This window comes from Ursus maritimus, unplaced genomic scaffold (genome assembly GCF_017311325.1).
Source record: "Ursus maritimus isolate PB19 unplaced genomic scaffold, ASM1731132v1 scaffold_9, whole genome shotgun sequence".
NCBI classification, from domain to species: Eukaryota; Metazoa; Chordata; class Mammalia; order Carnivora; family Ursidae; genus Ursus; species Ursus maritimus.
Window position 1 is genome coordinate 48,091,311 of NW_024427107.1, and position 26,303 is coordinate 48,117,613.

At 32.3% G+C, this 26,303-nt stretch overlaps 1 protein-coding gene across 33 annotated transcripts in view; it reads left to right on the forward strand.

Moving 5' to 3' along the window:
• RIMS2 (regulating synaptic membrane exocytosis 2) overlaps positions 1-26,303 on the forward strand; it is a 561,128-nt gene that overhangs the window by 361,194 nt on the left and 173,631 nt on the right. For 20 of the 33 annotated variants that reach the window (XM_040625672.1, XM_040625662.1, XM_040625669.1 and 17 more), the window contains 2 exons: positions 4,406-4,585; positions 5,484-5,593. In XM_040625672.1, the coding sequence (XP_040481606.1) occupies positions 4,406-4,585; positions 5,484-5,593 (290 nt within the window). Of the gene's footprint in view, positions 1-4,405; positions 4,586-5,483; positions 5,594-6,414; positions 6,448-26,303 lie in introns of all 33 variants that reach the window. The other 13 variants (XM_040625676.1, XM_040625666.1, XM_040625688.1 and 10 more) reach the window with 3 other exon arrangements.

Here is a 26,303-nt window from a genome sequence, read left to right on the forward strand (position 1 = left end):
GTAGATTGTTACCGTGGCTGACACTGTTACCGTGGCTGACATATCTAGTGTCAGCCACGGTATATTTTAATAAAAAATATTATTATTTTTTAATAAACTCACTTTTAACTAACATACAGAATTTACATTTAAATGAGCAGAAATGTTCTGTAAAGAGATGCTATCATACCTAAGGATAAATTATCTATTTTCCACCAAAATAATAAAAATGTTCCTATTTGTACACTGTATCTATTTATTTATTTACCATGATTTCCATGGTGAGTATTTTGTGTCTTGCAATTCTCTTTACCTTGGAAGCAATACTAAATTAGTATTATAAACTAGAGTTTGTAAAAGGTTAAACTTGTACATTGTAATTTATGATGAACATGAAAATTATAGAGTTGAGTCATATAATTTTAATTATTATATTACATAAATACGTATATATATTTATTTTATTAATTACCCTAAAATGTCTATTTTAAAATTTTACCCTGTATTTATTTCTTCAATTATGCAGTAAATTCTCAGAAAATCTCTAGACATTCAATATATTTTATCAAAAGTATAATGCTTCTGCTGTTAATCAGCTTACTGTATTACACAATATGGATACAAGGAAGACATTTCTTGCCCCAAACCAGAGATGTATTTCTTGTCCTTCAGAGATACATTGAAAAAAGTTTTTTTAATTTAAGATTTCAGCGTTAGAGAAATAATTTCCTTGTCAAAAGGAAAAAAGGAATAACTAATTCTTAAATAGATTCACTTTTTACAAATTTATTTTTTTAAGAAAACCTGTTACATTTGCTTATGGCATCTCTACAACCTGAATATGAAATGAGCTTGTCTAATTTATCACAGACTGTTGAAGTTCTGAGTCACATTCTAGGATAATTTTCACTGATATCTGCATATTACTTTGAAATTTTGCCTTGTGCTGGTGGTTGTTTTTTCTTTCTTTCTCTTTCTTTCTTTCTTTCTTTCTTTCTTTCTTTCTTTCTTTCTTTCGAGTATTCTTAGTATTCTTTTATCAAACCTATAGAGATGCTGTATATTGAGCTTTTGTTGTTACGGAGTTGAATCACTGTGGTGGTTGAATGTAAGAGCTTATAGAAAAGAAGGCCCACTGCCCTATTCTCCCTTGTGACATTGCATATCTCCCTTGTGCTGTAATTGAGAATAGGAAAAGTAAATAGCAAATGTGATTAAATTAAGTAGAATGCTGTGCCAGATACCTGGAAATTTAAAAAATCTTTTAAGAGCAACTATAGTGGAGGGGAAAATAACTCAAAATGGACAACTTCACTAGAGGATTATAAAATTATTTTTCCCTTAGAAATCCTCAGCTCAAATTCTTCCTGTGCTCTTATAGTCTTTTACAGCTGAGTTATTACAATACTGGCTCTTGTTACAGTATTATTAGTCAAGATGAATTAGGTCTGTTTGTGGAAGGGCTATTAAACAGGATCTTCTGCAAATGCTCACAGCTTGAGTAGGAGCCCCCCAAAAATGCAGAGCAGTAATCCGTATTTATCCAGGTAAATGATACATGCAAAAATATGAACTATTTTACACATATGTTACAAAGTTTAAACTATTAAAAAACAGAACTATGAAAGATAGTAAATCACTGGATATTATATCACTTTTTAAAAGATAGCAAGATTATTTACCTAAGAAAGATTTAATTTTATAGGTGCATGGTTCCTAACCTTTTAAATGGCCTGCCCTTTGGCAGTCTTGTAAAACTTATAGCCATCCTTTTTGGAAGAATGTTTTAAAATGCATATAGTAAAATAAAGTAAATTAAGTGGAGTTACAAAGAGAACTACTTACAGTGAAATAGAGACCCCAACTTAAGAACCCAAGGTAGTCACTAAAATATTTTATGTCTTGTAAATGCGTATTTCCCACATCTCAGTTGCTACCATTCAAAATTAATTATTTTTAGGTTCTTATCTTAAAACTAAAATTCACTAAGAATTTAGGTGGAAGTTGTCAAGTTTTACATATCATTCCCTTAAAGAACCTGCTAAGAGACTGGGTATTATAAGTCAGATGTAGACATTGCTGCTTTGCATTTTCTCAGTAATTGTCTTAGTTCTTAGTAAGGCTTATTCTTACCCAACGGTGGGGACAGGAGCCTGTGTTGATCTTCTCTTGTGTTATCTAAGTTTAAAATATGGTAGCTTTTCATCATCCTTCACTGTGGTGACATTTTAGGAAATTGCTACCTTCTACCGTGGGTTTTTTGTGTGTGTCTGTGTTTCACGTATTAACCAATTTTCCTTTCACAATATGGAAATCATATAATTCATATTATTTATGAATATGCAGAGAAGAAATAGAAGCAAAATTTAAAACATTGACATAGTCTTCAAACAACTTTTCCGCTAAAGAGAAATTTTTCTAAGGGATATTTCCTAAAGAGTGACCTGTTTGCTTTATAAGTAATGGTAGCCTTTAAAGGACATAGCAACAAATTTGAAATAATTCTCTGGATTTCACTCACAATCATGTATTTCAATTATTTAAAATATAGTGTCAACGAAGTCAAAGTGTATATCCTAACGTCTTAGTTTTCACTTGGAAAAATTACTTGACAGAATCAGAATAAATCAAATTTTGCATAAATCCATGAAAGAGTAGCCTCCCTTTTGCTGGGGTAGTCATAGACGTTCCACAGAATTTTGTCACTGCATGTCATATAATAAGTGTAGGATCGAGATAATGGGAAACCTGAAAATAATGTAAAGATTGGTACTCTCCAAAAAAATAGGTTTTAAGGAATCTAAGATAGATATATATATATATATAGATATATACAGATATCCCTTTGCTTCTGCTTATGTACTGTGGTGAAGCTGTATAAAAGATAAGTACACTAAAAACGTTGAACAAACTATTTTGCACATTTATTTATAAAGAAAAGTATTCTCTCTCAAATAGTTTTTCAGGAACAAAAATAGAATTATGATTTTTTTTATACCATCAGGTTGCCTTTTTTATATCTCTCTTTGAAAGTAATTGAATATTGTATATGTCTTTACACTTTGTATATGTCAGGTTTTTTGACATATCCTGTATACTTATATAAACATACTAAATTTATCTTAGGAAATCAATCATATCGTGGCACATGGATTTTAAAATATTAAAAAAAGTGATTTGACATATGTATTACCTTGTGAATTTAAAGTGTAAGAGAATTACAAGATATATTGTAGAATAAACCCAGCGTTCACTTCCTAATCTCATGACTGCTGGTCCGAAATTATATGCCATATAATTAATTACATGTGGGAAGTTGTGTCCTTTATTGTCTTATTTTTCTTTAATTGCCCACATTTATCATTATCAAAAATCAGATTGGGAGAACTTAGAGGCAAAGTGGAAGTTGTTTACATTAGTCTTGGAGGAGACTAATGCTTGTTTTTACAAACCATAATATGTAAGCATTTCTGTTTCTGTGGTTCCAACTAGATGGGGAGGTCACAGTTTGATTTGAAGTATAATTTGCCATATGTGTTATTTTGGAACTCTCAAGCCAAAATTAGTGTTTGTGGGGTTATCTCCCAGATGGTGGGGCTGGTGTTAGAAAACATTTATCGATCACATGTTTGGTGTTAAAAGCATGCTAGATTCCAGGGATACAAAAGTCAGTAATGATGGTTTCCTTAAATTATGTATACTTCTTTCAACAAGGACTAAGTTTTGCTATTGGTCTTGTTTGTGGTCAAAGAGATTTGAAACATTGTTTCAGAACCATTGCTACTTCAATCTCTTAATGCATTTCTGCATTGTATTGGCTGGCATTGCTAAAGCGCCCCGAGATAGGTGGCATAAATTGGCTGATCAACCAGCTGTCTGTGATTTTTCTTGTGGACCATGTGTTTAAATCTGGCTACAGCCTGCAAAGTTGCAGTGTTTTCTTACAACGTTTTGATTCTTCTGTTGGAATGTTTGGGTGCATCAATATACTATGTTTGTGCCGAAAGCCTTTTTATAGCTCAGTTGCCATACTAACGAAAGCCTTAGGGCTTTAGAATTAATGCTCATGTGGTCTTCTTCACTCTTTTGAAAATGTTAGGAAAAAGCCATTGAATTCTTTGAAATAGAATACTTCACATATTTCACCTGCTCCATTTAGGGAGTTCATTTTGGAAAACAGGCAGTTTCGTTTGTCATTAATGATAACGGAGCAACTCCTATCATCTTCAGTGGCAATTGCTGGTAAAGGCAGGTTTGGGTTTCCTTAGAAATTCTTAAGAAGTGTAGCGAGAATTGCTCAGAGTATGTTTTTACAAATTCGATAATTTTAAACAATGACCTTTTTCAAACTCAATTTGATGCATCCTAACCAAATAGCAGAAGGGCACTAAAGGTCAACTGAGCTGCTTTTTGACTAACGTTTCAGGAATTGTGAAGCAGCAGATAGACAGCCATATCACAGATCCAGATCAACAGAACAACGGCCTCTCCTAGAGCGGACCACCACCCGCTCCAGATCCACTGAGCGTCCTGATACAAACCTCATGAGGTCGATGCCTTCATTAATGACTGGAAGATCTGCCCCTCCTTCACCTGCCTTATCGAGGTGAAAGATAAATCAATCAGACTAACCTCCCCTTTGCCCCACCAGCACACCTATTTATTTTCCCAGCAGCTAAATGGTCTCTTCTATCATCCTTGGCTGATCACTAATAACAATCGATACTAACGTTTTCAGTGTAAGCACACTATTTATATTCAGCGGATATAATAGTGTGTGGCTACCATTGTAATTTGTTTTTAACTGTCCTGACCACATTTGTTTTGTGATTTCTCATTTATCAGGAGTCCTGGGTAAATCCCCCCATAATGCACCTCATAACTCTCATGTTCTTCTCCTACAGAATGAGAAATTGTTTGTGTCCATTAGACATCACTTTTGGAATAATCATCATAATGACAATAACTAAAAGTAGATTTTTGTTTCTTTCTATCAATACTAGTATCATGTATTAACCAGTATCTTCTTTAGTTGAATTTTGAATTGTTCAGAGTTTTATTTGTAGTTTCATGAGATATTTTCTAATAAAGGGATATCTAATATAAGACTGAGAAAAAATCTCCTTGGATCAAGGGAGGGAGGTTAGTGTTGAGAGTTTGAAATCTGGTAGAAAGAAATGTAAAACATTACCTTTTATTTTTTGAGCTGCAGAACTCTCTTGTTGCTTTTGTATGGATAGAATACTAATTTACATGAACAATTCCATGGACGTTACTGTAGGATTTTGTGTGCATGTATCTGTGTATGTATGCATATGACACAAAAGTAGAAACATCTTTCGACAATCATTCAAATATCCATATTTTGTCCTACTTTCCTAACCTTTTAATCAGCAGCTACACCTCCTTTAAAATTGCACTTGCACAGCTATCATATGAACCAAATGTATTCAAATTATTCCATTCATCCTACTGAAAATGAGCATCAATGGTGTATCTTGTAGGTCTCATCCTCGTACTGGGTCTGTCCAGACCAGCCCATCAAGTACTCCAGTGGCAGGACGAAGGGGCCGACAACTTCCACAACTTCCACCAAAGGGAACATTGGAGAGAAGTAAGTTCTATTTCTAATTATGTCATGTAGGAAATACACATGGAAGCTAAGGTGAATCAAGATTTTTTTTTTTACTACCTTTGTTTAGTATTCTTCTTTTGTTAACTGAACGCCTTAGCTGCATTTGCTAGTAGTTATATTTATCAATATATTTATAAATGCTTTATATTTTATATTTAAAATTTGTAATGGAGGAAAAATAACCTACTGTTATTGCTCTTGCACAAAAATTTGAATAAATGCATTTTAAAAAGTAAACTTAATGCTCTTAAATAAGCAGTTGGATGATATTTCTTTGCTGCAACTAAGTGTATGTGATTGTTGATAGTTACATAAAGTTTATTAGTAACTAGCCAAATCAATTTTCACACACTGCGAAGGACTGGTTAGCTGATGCACAACAATGGTGATCCTTCTCAAAACTGGAGTACCAGAAAAAAGGTAATCATGAATATACAAAGAAAGATGCATGTTGTACTGATATTTTAATTCTTTCAAAATTTTGCATAAGAAGCACTATTTGTTTATACACAGATGAGCATACTCCCCAAACATCTATAAATTCTTAGATAAAGGACCTCTAAAAGCATGGATGATAGAATATAATAATTTTTGACCTCATTTTTTAAATGGTCCCTTTATTTAGTAACTGGATGTGCTTTGCCAAAAAATACATATATATATATGTATATATTTAAATCACCATTTAACTTTTCTTTAGTAGATGATACATACATTTTGTGCCTTTGGAAATTTCTGTTGTTTTTAACCCCTGTGCTTTGGTTCCCCTTTTTGTTTTGTTTTTATTTTGTTTTTCCTAGACAATGGAGTCAAGGAGATAGAACCTTATGAAGGTCTGTACATAAAGGAGGGTTTGTTTTGTGCTGACAGCCTTTTTGGGGGGCTATGTAAGCAAAAATAAACCCAACTGCAATTGATGTCCCTCCATTGTATAGACTTTTATATACAGTAGAATGATTTTCTTTTATACTTTTTGGTATCCTACTTTTGTTGTACGTGGAAATTATACCAAGGAGTTAAATTTCTTTGATTCGTTCAAGTAAGAATGCAAGGACTTGAACTTCCTTTAAATGACAGGGTAAAATGTTCTGTTCTGAAAAATTTTAATTTGCCTTTCAAGCAGAATTCTAAATGTTGTATGAGACTTGAATCAAAGATATCAATTGCAGTCTGTGTTCATGTCACCGAAGATGTACACCTAGTTTAGTGATACTCATCATCTTATGTCTCATTTCGTATTTATGATGATCTTTCAATGATTAAATTTGACTTTCTAGAAAAGAAAGTTGCTGAAATAGATAGTGATCGTGGTTTGTATTTCCTACATCACTTTTCACGTTGTACCAAGACCGCTTACAGTATACCGAAGTTAAATATGTGCAGTTTTATGATCAACACTACATTATGACTCAAGAGAAAGTACTAAGTCATGATATATGGAGTGTCATACGTTTACTAAATAATAAAAATTCCTCTGCCAAGAAAGAATTCTGAAAGTAACTTTGTAAATGTAAGGAATTGTTAACTGTGTTATTTACTTATGAATTTCCAGCACATAGAATAATGCCTGGCACATTACAGGCCCTCAATAAATATTTGTTGAATGAATGCATGAAACATTGCTTACAAATTGAAAAGCTACTTCAAATAGTGTATAATGTATCGCTAAAATAATCTTGTCATTCTATAGATGTTTATATTAAAATGTGTTTTATATTAAAATTTCTATAACCTATTTGTAACAAAATTTTAAGTGCACAGCATTTGGGCAGCAATACTTTTATTGCCTTATAGAACTTGGAACAAATTGTTTTCTTGTTAGTTACTGAACGGTTTGTGGACTTCTATATTGAGGTGCTTTCTATACTATGTATCATGATTCTAAACAACGCCATGCTATAATGACTAATGTTCTCTTACGTTGCCTGATAAGGGGATTACAGCTGCATTTCTGTAGTTCTCATTATTCATGTTAGAATGGGTGTATATAATTTTAAAAGTGCTTTCCAGAAAGTAAGTTCTGGGGTATGTATGAAATTTTTTGTCTTCCCAGGATTTTTAAAGACAGTTTTGATTTCATTTGTTGGCATATGAAGTCAGAAACATCGTTTAAGTCCCAACTTTTTAAAAATTCAGTTTTAATATCTTTATAGCAATAGTCTGTTGAGATATGAGTAGTTCTGTTCTTGGTAATAGCAAACCTACCAGAAAGTCAAAATAGAGCTAATACCGAAAGTCAGGGTTGAGGAAGTTTTTAATGGGCTTGTCAGCTAGCATTCTAGACGCCATCTAGTTTTTACCCTATAGAATCTATTAAAACCATGGTTTTCCTTGAATGTCCCCTTTCATTGTGATTTTTTTCCTTTTTTTATATGTGAAAGAAAGGAGAGCCAAAACTTCCCTTATCGTTTCTTGTATAAGATAAAAGGATTTTCTGTTTGTTTTGTTTTGCTTGAACGTATGAATGATTTCAGCAGTGTTTGTGTCAATGCTGATATGAAGACTTGGCGGATACATAATTTGTCATTTTCTTTAGCTTAAATGGAGATACAAAATATCTCTTTTAGAAGTTTTCAAATTCCTACTGAAGTTAAAGGTGCATAACCCAAAATAGGCTATTAGTTGGTGGTCTAAATCAGATTATGTTTGGATTATCTCTTAAAAAGTGGTCAGAAGTTGTAATTTAATGGCATTATTTCAAAATCAAAGTAATGACGTGCTTATTTTTCTCATTCTGTTCAACAGCTAGAAAATGAACAACTCCTACCTTAATTCCTTTTGACTTTGGTTATATTTTAGTCTGTTAATTAAGTTAATTTAAAACCTTGTGTATGTTGGTTTTCATGATGGTACGGTATTGGTTATCTTCTCTTGGTTGGAGAACCAGAAAAAGTAGGCACAGTATAAGAAAAGTACAGGGTGCTAAAGAACTGTTAAGGCATTAATATTTTTTAAAAGTTTCTCCTAACTTTGATGTACTGGCATTTTGTGAAAATAAAAGAGAGTTTGTAATATCGGGTTTTTTTTTATTCTGTAGAAGAAAAGATGTATAATACTATTTTTCTAAGAATATATCAAGTTTATAGACAAAGTATTTTGCCTACTTTACACAGTTATTGCATACCACAAATATTTTAGGGGCTACAATTTCTCTTTCACAAATCAAAGCCATCAAAAAAGGAGACAATGTGATAATTTATTAATAGAATACTTATTTGCTTCCGTAACATGTCAGAAACTCATTAAGGATAATCTGTTAGTCTCCTTATAATCATTCATTATGTCGTGAATAATTTAAAATTTTTTGTCACTGAGAGTAACAAGTATACATATCTGGTCTTATTTTTTTCTTTACTTGTGCAAATACAGAAGTTAATGAAGAAACTGGGCATGTGGAAGAGCAGTGGGGAGAAAAGCAGGGTGAAGAGGTCAAGGCAGGTCTGTCTGACTGTGTGTCTAAAATAAATAACCGATTGATTTAGAAGTATGACTTTTCAATTTCACATAAGACGTTGGGCTTCAAATTTATAAATGCACAGTAAAGAACAGTTTGTTTTTCAGTACTGATTGTTAAATAAATTGCCTAATTTTATTAATGGAGAAATATTACATAAGCTATCTCATCTAGATAACTTATCAGAATATTTATTTTATCCATCTAAACATGTTCCTTAATATTTAAATCTAACTAAAATTATAGACAATGCCTCTGATCAAATTCATACCTATCCTTCACCCCAATTCTGTATTCAATTCATTTATTTATTAAAAACTGAGTTCCTACTGTGGGTTACACTGAGTAGTATGTTGCCTCTTCTCTAAAGAATTTTGGTTTTGTAGAGGAAAATTACAAGTAAATATAGAGCAGAATATAAATCCCATTAAAACTTTTAGAGACTATCACAATTTTCTTCATAAGTGTTTTTCCTAAAGTAAGAACAATTAACCATATATTCCTGTTCTTCATCCCAGCTAAATATTGCTCTAATGTTTATTGACAATCATAATTTCTTGCCAAAGAGTCCTTCTTCTGAGTGGTGTGGAGGGCTTTCATTTTGGTGTTTTTTAAAGTCCCTATTCTGTTTACATGCTATAATTTTTGCCACTTTCTTTGTCAGAATGTTCCTGGAAGGATTTTAAAATGTAAAATATTACATAATCAGTAAATGTATTAATAGTCTTCTTTTATCAAATTTTGACTATTTTTATTTGAAATACAGAATTGAATCCTAATCTTTTCTAAGATGTCAGTTTAAAAAAAATTTACATTTCTAAGAATAATGAAGAATAACTGTAGTCCTAATTTTATCATGCTTAAATCACCACTTTCCATTCATGAACAGTAGAATGTACTTTATGTGCCTTATATTCTCTCCTCTTCCACTGTGTGAAAGCAATGTCTGTGTGTATATGTGCAGAACATATATTTTCATGGATGTATTGTCTCAGTATTTGTAGTATAAGACACAAGACCTCTTAAGCTGCAGTTGCTGATTATAACTATTTTTAATGTCATAAAGATGAGACTAATCATCAGAGTGCATCTGACCATGAAAATAAAGGCAAGTTTAGCTGCATATTTCTAGAAATGCATAACTATCTCTGTTCTGAATATCTACTATTCTAACTACTAGAATGTCACGCATCTTCCATTTTCCTGCAATGCTATAGGAATCACGTGTTTAGAGAATACCATACAAAATGAATTTCTATTTAATTTAGCTGTGCAGTTAATGTTTTCCCATTTGCCCATTCCTATGTCTCATATTAGTCCATATGAGCACTGAAATGCTTTCACACTGTTCATGAATTGGCTGCCACAGGAAAGTCATTTTTTTAGGAAATTATTAGTTTGGGGCCTTCAGTGGTAGGTAATATTTTTATTTACTTTTCACGTCATTAAGGTAGAGCCTATTTATTGAACCAGTTTGTCACTTATGCTTTATTCTCAAAATTAACTTAATTAGTGAACACATCAATTATTAAATTAGCATAAAACCATAGCTAATCTTTCTAACTTACTATAAAATAACTCTTGGAATTTTATTTTTGTTTTTGTTACTTTTCTCATAGGATGGGAAGGATATACTTTACTCTTGTGTTCATTAATGTGAGATGTCATGTTTAATGCATGAATTTGTTTCCCTAGTGTGTGATTTCATCTTTTGTGGTGTGCTTGGTTTTTATTTGGGTTGTTAGTGACCTTATTTATTAACCACTATTGTCTGTTTTCAATGTTAAAAAGACAATGAGGGAGAAACACCAAGCCCACCTAATAACGGGAAAAAAGGCAAGTCTATTATGAAGTTAATAGTGACTTTCTATATAGTAGACACTCAGTATTGACACTTGTGATATGTGTGAATATGCTTTCTTAAATTAAATAAACATAAATATCCTAGTACAATCCTATTCTATTGAAATGCATGTCATTAAGTCAGAAGTTTGGCTTTGTTGGTCATGTTAAGATTCCGAGGGAAAAAGTGATGGCCACGTTATCAAGCGAAAAATACAACGTAGATATTTCTCAATCCAGAAATTGTTTTAAAACTGAGTGATTTAAAAAATATTTTAAGCAGAATTTTAAATTAGAAAATGATATGAACTTAGTAATTGGTTCAGCAATGTTAAATGAACACTTATAATATTTGTAGATTTTTCACAGTTTTACACACATGAATTAATATATTGCCTGAGTGAGTAAAAAAGATGATCAATTTCAATACTTAGGTTTAGTTTTCTTATGATTATTGGTGACTTAATTCTATAACCCAGCACAATTAAGTTCTGTCAAAAACAGCAGGACTATATAAGTTTTATAGTAATTGATAATCAAATATAGTTACAGGTATTGACTCAGAATGTCAGCATTTTAAGATGGCTATATAAAAAAACCAATGTTCTAAAATTTCTCTATATCATAACAATTTGCCCTTGTTATGGGGCCGAATTAAAAAATGAATAGTATTTGCTTCAGTAGCTGTAGTTAAAATGTCTTTTAGTCTTGATTATATTCTTTTTCCCCTATCTTCATCTGTTCTAAATACTGTGTACAATGTTCTGTGTGATATTTAATTAACACTAAAATAATTTTATAATTTTTCTTACTATAGAGTGTTAATTACTCATTAACACCCCTTCCAGCATAAAATTCTTAAAATATGCTAGGATATGACAGGTAAAATAAGGTGAAAATAATGTAACCAAATAAATAAAATGAAATCAAGTATTATAAAATATTAACACTCTTCATAAAACAATAAAAATTTAGATAAGCTTTCAGTGTGTATTTATGTATTTGTCATTTTTATCTATATTTTAACCTCCATGATTTTTGCTTACTACCTACGAAAGGGTATGTTTATATGTACTGATTTTTATGTCAGTGATCCAAGATAGATATATCTTCTTAAATGTTCAGTCAACTGTTAGGGTGCAACAAGTTTAAAGAACATTTAATGCCATTTTTTTATTTAAGTATGTTTCAATGTATCAAAAGAATAAGGACTTCCCAAGAGGTCACCAAGGTAAATACTTTAACTGAGGAAGTACTTTGAGCAGGTTTTTTGGGCTTCCTGAGCTTTAGTTGACCCTGAATGCTGTTAAGTCTTTGATCTCTAAACTGTTCTGCATTCTTGTTATTTCTTTGATCTTGCACGTAAAGGTTCTACTGACAATGATTGTTGAGTCGCTCTCACTCATTATTAGTATATTTGTTTCATTTATATAAAAATTCTCTTTACTGCAAAACATAACTATTGTTATAGATCAATCCTACATAGGATATAGTTGGACCTAGGAAGAAGTTAACGAGTAAAAAATTTGAAAGATGAGAACTCTGGATATTTTACGTATGTCAAGTCACATTCTTATTTAGCGTAATCTTTTGATGGTCTACTATACTTAAGGTCTAGGCATCTAATTTTTCCTTTCGCTGTTTTCTTTTGGGAGAGACTCATTTACTGTTTGTGTTGAGTTTCACAGTAAAGTTCATGAGTAAGATTAAGGTGGGAGGTTGTTTTTAAATTGGCTAAAGCATATTTGTGGATTGGAGAAAATTCCATAGGTTAAAGGGATGTTACAGTATTCCTTCTTCTACTTATCTATTCAGAGTTAAAAAATAAATAAATAACTATGAATTCCGGCTGTGACCATGTATTAGAAATGGCCAAGCATTGAATTGAATGATGGATTTATCACCATCCTCTCTTCCGATTTAAAATTCAAAGGGAGGAAATAATAAAGAAAAGATAGGTTTATTCTACATCTTTCTGTGAAGTGCCCACATATCATTTTGGAATAGACAGTGTATGCTGCCCTTCAGTTAGTGAGATATGTGATCAGTCAGCCAGCACATCTCCATTAACCCTGTATTAAGGTCAGGTTCTTTGGGAGGTGGAATCAGTTTCAGAGTTCTCAAATGATGACCTACCTAAGCCAATCCCTTTAGATACATTGGCTTTTCGTACCGTTGATGAGCTAAAATGAGACTATCCTTATTCCATAGCATAGCACCATAAATTAAGACTCGAAGAACAGCATAATTGGTGAGTTTCTAGCTACTTATAATTTTTTTTTTTACTCATTCATTCTACAAATCATTTTGGGGTACCTACTATGTTCCAGTCTCTTCTGGGTGCATGCCTTCATAATCCTTACATTTATTGGGGGAAGTAAATAATAAATAAAAGAATATATTATATCATTTCATATACTGGTAAGTACAAAGAAGAAAATTCAGGATAATGGGATAGACAGTGTTCAAGAAAGTAGGGTAAATAATTCTTGATAATGCATTCTGAGAAGTATCCCCATTGAGGTAATATTTGAGCAGATACCTCAATAAAGTGACAGAATTACCAAGGCCTGGAAAGAAGAGTGTTCCTGGCAGAGGGAACAGCAAGAAGGAAGGCTCTATAATGGGAGCCAGCTTGACTTGTTAGAGATGCTGGGAAGAGGTCACTTGAGTGTGACTGACTGAGCAGGGTGAATAGTGGTAGGTGTGGTCAGAAGGCGCTGGGGCAGGTGACTCACATTATCTATCAATGTTAGGATTTTGTTTCACTGAGTGAAATGGGAAGATTTGATTCAAGTGACATAATACCATTTCTTTTTGAAATAAAATCAGTTTAACTGCCATGCTAAGACTAACCTGAAGGAATTGAGATTAGGAACAGGGAGGCTTTTGCGAAAGAGGTGACAGTGGCTTAGACCATAGTGACAGGAGTAGTTGGATTCTGGGTAGATATTAGAGAGAGAGCCAACAGAATTACCTGATAGGATGAAAGAGAGAGATTCAATGATAACATCCAAGCTTTGGGCCTACGTAACTGGAAAAATACAGAGTTTCTATTAACTGATAGAGGAAGAAACTCAAGAATTGTTTGGTGGGAACATCAGGTGCTCAGTTTTGGATATAAGTTAGAGATTCCTAGATATCTAAGATAAGATGTCAAACAGGTGACTTAAATTTCGGTCTGGATTTCAGGTTGGAGATTCAGACTGTTTGGGAGTTACCCTCAGAAAGAGAGAGATTTAAAACCACGAGACTGGTTGAGATCACGGAGAGAACAAGTGTAGAAGAGGTCAAGGGACTCCGCACCGAACGATTCTCATATTTAGAAGTTGACAAGATAAAGCAGCAGGAGGGAAACCATGGAGCACACTGTCTTTGAGTACAGGTGAAGAAAGTACTTGAAGTGGGAGAGAACTGTTGAGTTTGAAACCATCACTAGGTTTAGCAGGATGAAGTAATCACATTAACCTTCATTAAGAGCAGTTTTGGTGGAGTTGTAAGCAGTAGAAGACTGAGTTGAATGGATTTAAAAGAAGAGGAGAGAAAGGGGACAGTGAACATAGATGCTTTGAAAGAGTTTGGCTGTAAAGGGAAAAAAAGAAACAAAAATCTAGAACTGAGGAGAGAGATCATGGGAATACAGTGCACGCAGGATACGTGGGAAACTGTGTGTGCACCTGTGTTTTGTTTTCTGAATCCAGATTGTTGGTTTGGTTGTAGAGCCATCTGGCCCCAGCCATCTGCCTACAGTTTGCCAAGATATCTGTCAGTATTCTGTGGCTTCACTCCTAGATTTAGAATCAAGACTTTTAGATTTAGAAGGAAGCTTATAAATCTTTTAATTAAACTGCTTCTCTTCATTGACAAAGGAGCAGAAATCTACAAGATAATCCGCTTTCTTCAATCCACATAGTAGCAGATTTCTGGTCTTGACTTCCAATGTGTGCATTTCTATACCGTACCTCTTCAGCTAAATGGCAATCTTCTTGCGTGGGTTGCAGCCATTTATTTTATTTTAAATATTAGCTAATGGCTTAGTTCAGTTCAACCAATATCTGCAGTTTTCAGCGTATTTGTACTAGGTGGTTATTGAGGATACACTGACAAATCAGATGTGTTCCCTGCTCTGGGGAGGTCCCAAGATAAAACAGTGAGAATAAAATGAGAATAACAAAACAGAGCTGGTAAAATTATTTTATAGCATGTCACTTACATAGAGTGTCTTGAGATTTGTGATACATACAAAGAAGAGGTAAGTTTTGAGGGGCTCTGGGTAGGTTTTCAGCTTAAGATATTTCTTCCACTGCTTGTCATAGTTCATATTCTGTCATTATCTCATGGCTTAATTATTTTAATAATATAAAGCTTTTTAGGCTTTCCGGAACACTGAAACGTAAATAATCCTGAGCAGACTCACCTGGGCTCTCATTTCATACAGATCTTCATAGGAAGCAAGTTAGAGCCTGTGAGTGGAGAAGGTCAGGTGTAGGGGAGGGATGCTGAAAAATGCAGCAGAACACTAGGTACCTTGGAAGAGTGTTAATAATGAATTCTGCCTCGAACTAGCCCTACTCTAGTCTATTAGCCTGCTCTCAGTAGTGTTACTTGCTATGTAGATATGCTCTAAATTTACTTTCTTAACTAATTTGGTATATTTAAATTGCTCAGAACAATACTTGTCACATAATAAGTACCATATAAGTGTTAGCTGTTATTACTATATTTCTTAGTAATATCTTGCTCCGATTTTGTATTTTCAGCACACACTCTGAAAACTTTCAACTTAAAGTAAAAGCACACCTGATTATGAAAGTAAACCTGAACCATTTATTCAATACATATTATTTAGTAGTTTTTAGGAAATTATTAATCTTGATGCTGTTCTTGATCACATGGCTTGCATAAGAAACAATAGCAGGGGGAATAAATCAGATCAGATTGCAGGATTAGTTATTGCATCATATGCTAATACATTTGGACATGTTTTAATCCATGTGTAAAAATCAATATGCAAATATTTAGAATACTTTTCTCTAAGAGAACTTTTAAATTATTAGTACTTTTCAAGTTTTATAGTGTTTATAGGACTCCATTGGAAGTCCGTAGTTGGCTCTTAAGCTCATTTCTACTCCTAGGCATGTGACCTCTGGTAAGGCTTTTAATTTCTCTGCACCTCAGTTTCCTCTTCTGTATAATAAAGTATCTTATAAGAATATTTTTTTATAGAAACTAAGTGTTTTTGGAGATGTAGCTAATGAAATCTAAAGTCTCAAATAGTTTCGTTTTCAATTTATAATCTATGCTGCTACTGTTATTTGTTCATTTTGTTTGGTTTTGGAAACTTAACAGATACAACCTCCAACTGGCTATTAGTGAGTCATTCACTGTCAGGATGATAGACTTAATAAAACCTACCATACTACCTATCAAAAAAATCATGCCCCAAAACATACAGAAGGAAAAATATTTTATCCCTTTGAGCCTCAGTGTATAGTTGCCTACATTATTTCAAATGTAGATAACCTTGTAGATAAGAAAGAAAGGAAGGAAAGAAGGAAGAAGAGGAAAAAAAAAAACAACAACAGGTTACAAAGGAACCAAAAATAATAAAGTAATTTTGACAGTCTGTAATGAATACTTACTTCTATAAGCATTCTAGAAGTCGGATAGCATTTAGGGTGTGGACAGGCTTTGTTTTGCTGCCTCTCTGTATTCTTGTGAATGCTTCTAGAGCGACATGTACCCATGTCTTAATTTCCAAATACGACTTATATCAAGATAACAATGGATTTTGTATTTCCTAAGTACAGCATTCCTTGCCAACTTAGATGAATGACGATTTGACCAAAAATTACATGGGAGAAATTCAGGGATATCATAAAAAAGCAAGGAATTTATCATATGATTTTTAGCAGGAAGAGCATCCAATCACATCTGTATTATGGAATAGTAACTCAGGGACAATGAGCAAGATGGCTTGAAAGAGAAGAGACAGAGGACATAAAACCATTTGGGGTATTTCAGTAGTTCTCTACCATGGTCTGAACTAGAGCGAGGAGAATAAATGCATTTTAAAAATTTCCCTCCTCATTCGAATCCACAAGCCTAAGTGAAAGAGTTGTAGAAGTTAAGTACTTATTAAAAAATATTTTAAAATTTCTTTTCCTGATCTTTCCTTTCCTTCTCGGAAGCCATTTCTCCTTATTTTACTCTTCTCTCCCTTTTGCTCATTTTATTTCTTCTATACTTCCAAAGCCTCAATTGGCTAATCAGATTTAGTGAGAAATTCCCTTCTACCTCATACCTTTCTGCATACTTCAACCATTATTCAAGCCATACCACCGCTGACTTCCTAATATAATCCTAAAGCCGTCTTCTGTTTGTTGTTGAAAATAATGTGATCTGAGGAAGGTGATAGGAGATAGAGAAAGAGCACAGGTTTTGGACCTTGTCTCAGGGCCTCTTTACTGTGTACCAACTGTGCGACTCTAGGCCCCTAACCTAAGTCAGTTCATCTGAGGAAAGGAAATCTTACCACATTTCTTTATGCCCGGTATGCTACTTTGAGAATCAAATGAGGTAATGAATGCGAGATTGTCTGTACACTAGATAACTATTCAGTTATCCTTAATAACCAGCTCTTTGTTTTCTTACCTGTAGAAACCAAGCACCTGATAGAAGGTCCCTTTTGTGTTTTATAGGATTAAATATGATGCTGTATGTGGAGGCAATTGAAGCATATAGTATTATACAAATATAGTCTTATTAACGTAAGAATTTATGCTCTTTAAATTGTAGCGTTTATAGGATTGGCTTCCTGGTGTGATGGAAAGTAGCTGAAATACAGTTATTTTGAAGACGTGGGTTTCTTAAATGTCACTTGAAAGCTCACTTCATAGTTAAATCTTCATGTGTAAAATCGTTCTTCATATTATCTAATATTTATTAAATCAAGCTTTAAGCTTTCCCATCTACAGATTAAATTCATAACTGAATATTTACTCAATTCAATTTTAAAATACTGAATTAGAGTGTTAGTAAAAAAAAAAAAAGGGAGAAAGAAAGAAAATTATCCCTCTAGAACAAACTTTTTGTGTGTACTTGAATGGATTCCTAGTCTGTGCTATTTGACATGTTCTTTCAAAGTAATACTTACCTATTAAATTACATTATACATCTTTGATTTTTACTTTTTACCCCTGGGTGGTAGGTGTACGATATCATGGGCTAGCGCTTTGTACTTAAATTTCAATTTTAAGTTCATTATTATTTAACATTAAGGAGACTATTTTTTTTTTTAATTATCACAATAGTCCTTTAACAGAAAAGACTGTCTTTAAGGTACTATGGCCTGTAATTCTAAGAGGGCTAGATATGGGTAGCTCTCAGCTTTGGTTTTTGGGTGATAAATGAATTAATGAGTCAGTAGTCGGTTCTGTTCTTTTTACAACTTTAATTCTGTTTTAAAATAGACATTTGCATTTCAATGTAGGGTTTAATAATAGTTACATTTAGAACTTTTGGAAAATCTTCTATACTCTCAGTGTCCTAATTTCATCATCTCTGGTATAGGTATTCTTCCATAAAATCTGACTTATCCGTCTAGAATAATAAGAAGCAAGAGCAACTCTGTAATATTAGAAATGGAAATAACCTTTTAAATTTTCAAGACCAACTTTCTCACTTCAAATATAACATATAATTGGCCAGAGAGGCTATGAAACTTGTCTAAGATTGTACACATAGTTAATGGCAGAAATGTTCTAGAAGCTACCATTCCTGGCTCAGTCTGGTAACGTATCTATGACTTTTTTTTATCAACCATCGTTAGCCTTGATCTAGGTCTTCTTTCATTGTTATATTGGCTGTCATTTATAAATTGATGGTTATGGGACTTCTTTTGTTACCAGCATATAATAAATTTTCAACAAATACTTGCGAATTTCACTCTGTCAACACAAGACAAATGACTATAAACAACTTCTCTTCAACTAAAATATTCGTCAACTCAAAGACAGTGTTTAAAAATTAAACGTGTATGTGTTAAGGTGCTTTCTGCCAGTTTATAGGCAGGCTGTACCATTTTCAACACAAGCCATTTCTATTTCTACATACTCAATCTTACTTCAGAAGTAGCATGTCTTCTATTTTGTAACATCACAAACTATCAAGTGGTGAAGCAACTCTTTAAAATGACAAATGTATAGGATTTTAGCAAATTTTAGGAACAACTCTGTAATGCTTGTTAAATCTTTCATATTGTATTGGTGGATAACAAAAGTGCAGGTCTTTCAAAATCAAGAAATACTTTATTTTAATGATCTTCTTATTTTCCCCCAAACAGGGAAAGTAGTCTGTTGGTTTTTGATAATCCAGATTAATTTGGATTAAGGGGCAGACGATTCCTTCATTCCTATAACTAAAGAAGGCTTAACTAGAGTTTTGGAGTTTATTAGAAAGTTTGTATATTCTTTAAAGGTTTTAAGATTTTTTCTTTAACTAGCAGTTGATTGAAATATAGTATTTTTATCTAGATTGTTTACCATTTCAGAGTCCTGTATTCCATCTTTAGCAGATTATTTACCAATTAGAAAATCGGGGTGTCAACTACACACCTAAGTGTAACTTTAATGCTCCCAAATCTAGTAGGAGTTTGTTTCTTCACAATAGTTGATTTATGTTGGGCCAGAATAAAGCTTCATATTATTAAGAAGCTTAATAATTTATTAAGCATTTATTTTTGGTTTGGGAACTGGAAAACCCTTACAATTAATGCAGTTGATTCTAGCAGTGTAAATAATCAAAAACAGTAATTTATTAAGCATTTATTTTTGGTTTGGGAACTGGAAAACCCTTACAATTAATGCAGTTGATTCTAGCAGTGTAAATAATCAAAAACAGTAGTGCATCCCGAATCACCTTTATTTATTGCAAGATAGCTTATTTTCCATTTTGACAGTGATTTCATCTTCCTAGTTATGTTTTGCTTAGGTTAATATTATAAAATGCTGGCATTCCATTATTTATGGCCAAAGGTAGATAAGCTACCAATTTTGTATGACATGGTGAAACTTCATGGGGATTAAAATGTACATTGATAGTAACCAGCTACTCATAATATAGCTTTAGAAACATGTGAATAAAAAACAGGCAAGGGTATACTTAAGTATTTATGAATGCTGCTGTGAAATTAAATGGTGATCAGTGAATCTTTTGATAAACATCTTAAAAGGCCCTACGTGATCTGTACTCCCCCACTTTCCATTTCATTACCTCTTTACCCTCATCTTCTACTACCTTCCCCTTCATTCACTCTGTTCCAGTCACAGTGATCTTCATGCTTTTTAAGAACATATCAGATATGCTCTTACCTCAGGACATTTGCATGTGCTGTTCTTTACACAAACTTGCCTTCTTAGTGAGGCTATCTATGACTAACCTATGCAAACATCCGTCACCCTCTGGACTTTTTATTTTTTTCTTACCTACTTCATGTTTGTCTTCTTAGCACTTACCAATATCTAAGTCACAAAACATTTTACTTTTTATCTTGTTTATTCTGTTTCTCCCACTAGAATATAAACTTTATGAGGGAAGGGACTTTTGTCTGTTTTGTTTGTGGTTAAATTCCCAGTGCCTAGACATGCCTGAATTATAGGAGGTGCTGAATATATATTTGTTGAATTTAAACATATTATACAATACTACAGATAATTTTGGATGATCTTAGATAAGCCAGATAACTCATATTCAGTAACACCAAACTGTTAATAGTTTTCATTGAAATAATAAATAAATTTTTCTTCATTTAATGAAAGTACTAAATGTGGTAACAAAGAACATAAAATTTTACCACAGCACATAAATTTTTCTGTCATTTAATGAAAGTACTAAATGTGGTAACAAAGAACTAGTCATTTTACCTTATCATATATTAAAATGTATTTGTAGATTTTCTCTTGGTATGTATGGAAGTCTCTGCTTTTTAATTCCAAATAAACATTTTATTGCATCATAATAACACAATATTTAACAAAATGTTCATTTCTAAAATAAATTAATATTATTTAATACCAACTAAAAAAAACTTTATCTGCCAAACTATTTTAATTATGTTTTCTTCATATCTTGGCCCCTCTCATTTTATTGAAAATAAATTTTGGAGTTTACTGTAATAAATTTTAGTACTCTAGATTTTGAAACCTATAAAAAAGTTCAAATGTCACATTCCTGTGTTTAAAATATTGACTACATATTACTAAAAGTTTGTGGGAAAACATAGGGGGAAAAAAATCTAAAAAATAATTAGGTTCCTGAAGCATTTTTAGGTTCTCGTTACACACATCATCTATACTTCTGACAAGCTCTGATTATTGTTTTTTTGGTTTATACTAGAAGTTACATGGGAAGACCAGCAGAAAAAGGTGAATGGTACAATAAGTGATGACAAACCATTGCCGAAAAAGAAACACCAATCTGAGCCAGGTTTGTCAGGGTTTGGAAAACCACTGAAAGCATGAGACTATAAGCTTTGCATTTCATGCTTTTTAAATATGTGTGTGCTTGTTGTACCTCATTTTTCTCATTTTGGTGTGACCCTTATAGTGTGTAGAGCCTATTTAAATTAGAGTGGTGAACCCTTCGTTTCAAGATTTGTGTAGAAAACGAATTCTACGTATTTTGGAAAACAAATTTTTGTTATCAAGATTACTTATATAGGAGAAATATGGACTAATTTAAGCACAAATGGTCATTTATATATTTGGTTGTTTTGACCCAAATTACTGTACCTTCATGGAAAGGTATCACAATACATAATGGAATGTAATATATATAATTAAATATAAATATGTATAATTAAACTACCTTAATGGGGAGGTATTACTTGCTTCCTTAAAAAGTACTATACAAAGCTCAGTAATACTGCCAAGGCACTATACCAGATATTGGTAATGACTGTTTCAACTTCTGCAGCTACAAGTATTGCTAACAACAGCAAGAAGGAATGAGCATATTGTGTGAAGTCAGTAGTCTCTTTAGTCCATTATTTCTACAAATGAATTGAAATGAAGCGATTTTATTTTCCTCTTTCTTTTCTTATTTGGAGAGGTATTATAAACTAAGTAGAAGACAAAAACTTGAACCAGGAGTAAAAGGAAGAGAAGCAAAGGGCAGAGGTAATCAATAAACTGAATAATCAATCCTAGTTTTAATCAGTCATTGGATGAGAGTACGTTGAAAATTTCTTTCAAAATTTTAGGATGGCGTTTCTGATAGTGATATTATCATTAAAGTGTGTCTATAGTAACAGTGTTAATGTATTTTCATATGGTGACTCAGTTCATCTTACACCTCTAAAACCTATGCTTGAAAATATGTCAATGTGTAAATTAAACTAACTTATTAATGAGTATTCACTGCTGTCCTGTCGTGTGCCAGGAATTGTGGCTGGTTCTGGTAAACAACACAGGTGCAGCAATTATCCTCATAGAGCTTACATTCTGGCAAAAATACATAAGTTATAAGTAATTATACTAATGATTAAGTTACCACAATTGTGACAGTGCTGTTAACGAGAAGAATAGGTTGCTTTGAGAAAAAGAATTGTTATATAAGTCTGGAGAGCAAGGAAAAATGCCACAGCACAAATGGTTTAATCTGTGAATTCTCTTTTAGTAAAACATATTTTGAAAAAAAAAATCTTGCTTTTTTTCAATTTTCCAATTAAGCATCACAGTTTGTTTAGAAAATAGTAATTACCTTACTATATTTAATAGGATTTAAAGGTGAACAGTATAAAATTAATGATTTATGTTATGATTAATATAATAAAAATTATTACTGTAAAAATCTTTCCTTGCAATATTGTGCGATACGGGTTATCCTTGGTCATAAACTATTATTTGTCTTGTTTGCCATCATGTCTAAATGCGTATATAGGTTTGTGGCCATATAGATCTATGTAAATAAATTACATTGAATATTAAAGTCATGGAATGCAATGTTTGGCTAAAAGAGTTTTTTAAATCTCACAAACAAAATTTTTTAAATCTCCTAAATATTATTAATTTGTATATTCTCATAGATAGCATATATATTTTTTATCCCTTGAGTCCTCTAATTGAATATAAATTTCATGTGTAGAAGAGGAAAATTAATGTGATTAGTATCTTAATGTCGTGGTGTAAATGGTTATAAATTTTTCTATTTTGGCAATTGTGGATTTTCCTATATACTAGGAAATTCAAACTGGCCCTGGAAATTCCCACCCTAAATGTCATGAGTAAGTATGCAGTATGCTAAGGCAGTAAACACTGTGTTAAATGTTAGTATTCGGAAATATTTTTGTTTGTTTCTTAAAGAAAGGTGTGCTATCTTAGGGAATATTTTTCATTATTGAAACTTTGAAGTGGTAAAATGGGAGGAAAGTAGTGGGATATCAGGTGAGTCAGGCTAATTACATTTCAGTAACATGGTTTGAGCCTGGGCTTTATGCAAGACATGTTTGGGGTCATCCTTTATTTTATATGTAAGTACGTCTATGATACTAATAATCTATTGATTGTAATCTGTGTTTAATACGTAATTTTCATTCACTAAAATCTAAGATAGCATTTTCTATTCATTGTCAAAGATTCTTCATCAGAAGATTGTGGTAGTAAACTTGTGGTGTTAGAAAAAGTTGGTAAGGACTTGAACCCAAATCTGAGATGCAAAGTTAGCTATGTGTATCAATTGTGTATATTATGGTCTTTTTTTGTTGCTGTTTTATAAAAATCTGTGTAAGAATAATAGCTGGGAATATGACCATTTTTAGGATGTATACTAACAACTTAAAACCACTTGAAATTTTTATTTTAAATATGAGTATAGAACTGGAGGACTAAATGGCATAATGGAGGCTAGAAAACATGTTAACGTATATTTGGATGAACTTTAAGTATTATTAAACAGTATCTGCTTCTTTTAAAGAAAAATCTTGATATTTCAAAACTAGACTGCCCTGAGGGGATTATCAACAAGAGGGGTGATTTATTTTCAGTATCTCCTACTTAATTGATGGTATAGATGAAGATCCATGGGAAATATAATGGTGTTTCTCACATTAGTTATCTTCAGTATGAGCAAAAATATAAGTATTGCACAAATGATTTTAAACTTCAGGTGTTCGGGATGATGTGTAGTGTAAATCACTAACATCTTCCTCAAGTAGATGTGAATTCGATTTTGTTTAGGCTGTAAAGTTAAAACATTCTTAACACAAATCAAGGTTATTTGAGTATGGAAAATCTGTTGTTTATTTTTTCAATGAGCACTCTGATGCTAGACTAGAATATTATGGTCTATAATAATGCATTGCTGTTAAACATTGAAAAACTTTAATATGTTGAACTTTTTATTTTCACTTTGTGAGTCTATCTGTTCTTACCGTAATCGAAATGTATCTGAGAAGAGAGCATATTTTACATAAAATATTTTATCTCATATTTTACTTAAACTCGTACCACAAAAAACTCTGGTGGGAAAGCTAATTTTAGTTAGCCTGAATGAATGTTTTAGAACTGACACAGTTTCTCCAAATAAAGATCTTGGGCTTAATTAGTTCAGAATGGACTTTGAGATACAATTTTAAATGATTTCTGATATGTTTGATAATTAATTGATACTATTCAAAATACTAAAAGGATTATTATCTGCCTTGATTCATTATTTCTTAAGTGTAAGATATGCTATGTCTAGGAAAATTTTGGAAGGACTTAGCTACCCTTATGATAATTACCCTGAAACCATGATGGTGCTCTTACTTTGCTGGGTTACTTTATGATTATACAATATTTTGGAAATAGAAACTGTTTAAAGTAACAAGTTGTGTTTTACCACATACTATAGCATCTTGATGCATAAACCCTTAATTTTAGCATTATATGATTTAGTTAATGTGTTAACCTTTAATTTTTTCCAACATGGACATTTCCATATTGTATTCTTTGTGGATCTGTAACTGTGGTGAAGGTAGGGACTTCTTTTTCTTCTACCTTTGGATTTATGATTTATGAAATTTATCTTAAGAAAAAATAAATACTCAAAGATTGTATTTTGTTAGTGAATTTAATACTTACTTTTTTTTAGTATTTTGATGTTATAGACTTTTGCTTCCTTTTATTTTTGAGTATTTTGGCATTCCTTAAATGTAGAAACTGTGTATTTCCATCTAAATCAAAAATCTAAATTCGTCTTCTGGTTAGATGCTCATCTAATCCATCTAATCTGGAAAAGAGAATCAAGGTTGTGTTCTTGGTCAGTATTAGAGGCTGGTAATTTCCAGATTGTTATAGAATAAGTGAATTTTATTTTTGATAGAAAAAAGTGATATGAAACAAACTATGTAAATTTTTTATGCAAGACGAATCAACTGATGGAATTTCAGAATTAAATACTATCAATACCTTCAGATGTAAACATAGCATTCTTTGTTAGCGACTGTGTTTTCCCATCAATAAAGTGCAATTTCATGAATTATGAGTTTAGTTGCTTATGTAAAGTTGGCTCATTGCCCTCTGAACATGCAGATAAGCTTATAAGGCCAAGCCATAATTCAGTGACTCTTGTTTTTATGATAAATAGTGTGATGTATTTTGAAAGTCAGTTATTTTAAACTCCTCCAATACATACTCGGAGTATATTTTTCTTCTGTATTTAAAATTGCATTATGTGTCAGACCTCAAGGACAGAATCAGAAAAAAACTGTACATCTAGGATTAGGAAAGAAGACATTTAAAAGATAAACATTTTTATTAGTGAGCTTAAAACAGCAAAATATTTTAAAAGATTGTACCTTGCTTATTTTAATAGGTAGAAGTTATTGTAAATACTGAATAATTTTATGGGTGCTGACAAAATTATGAAAAGTAATAATTAGTTTAAAAAATAAAACTCAGATCACTTGGTTGAGGACTTCTTCAACAAGTTTTTATCACAGTGGAGAAGTTTTAGTTTGAAATCTGTAAATTTGGTAAATGTTTGTTTTTGTATTCTAGATCTGTCCTGATCCTTGTACCATGGAGGCTCTCCTATAAAGTAGTTGCTTATTTAGGCTTCATTTTGAAAAGTATCACTGCTGACCCCAAAGGGACATTCTAAGATTCTATGACCTTTAAAAAACCCTCACAATTTGATTAGTTTTTTATTATATGAAAGTTATAGTATGCTTTTAAAGTATTAAGGCTTCTGTCTCATTGTCAGGAACCTTTTTAACAGAATGCTTGCTCCCAAAGGACATGTGTTTACTCAAGTACAATTACATCTGATAATAGGACCAATATTATGTCTGTTGTGAATGTTGATAAATGAGAAAGAACATTAGCCATCAAGAGAGTTTCAAATAGATATCAT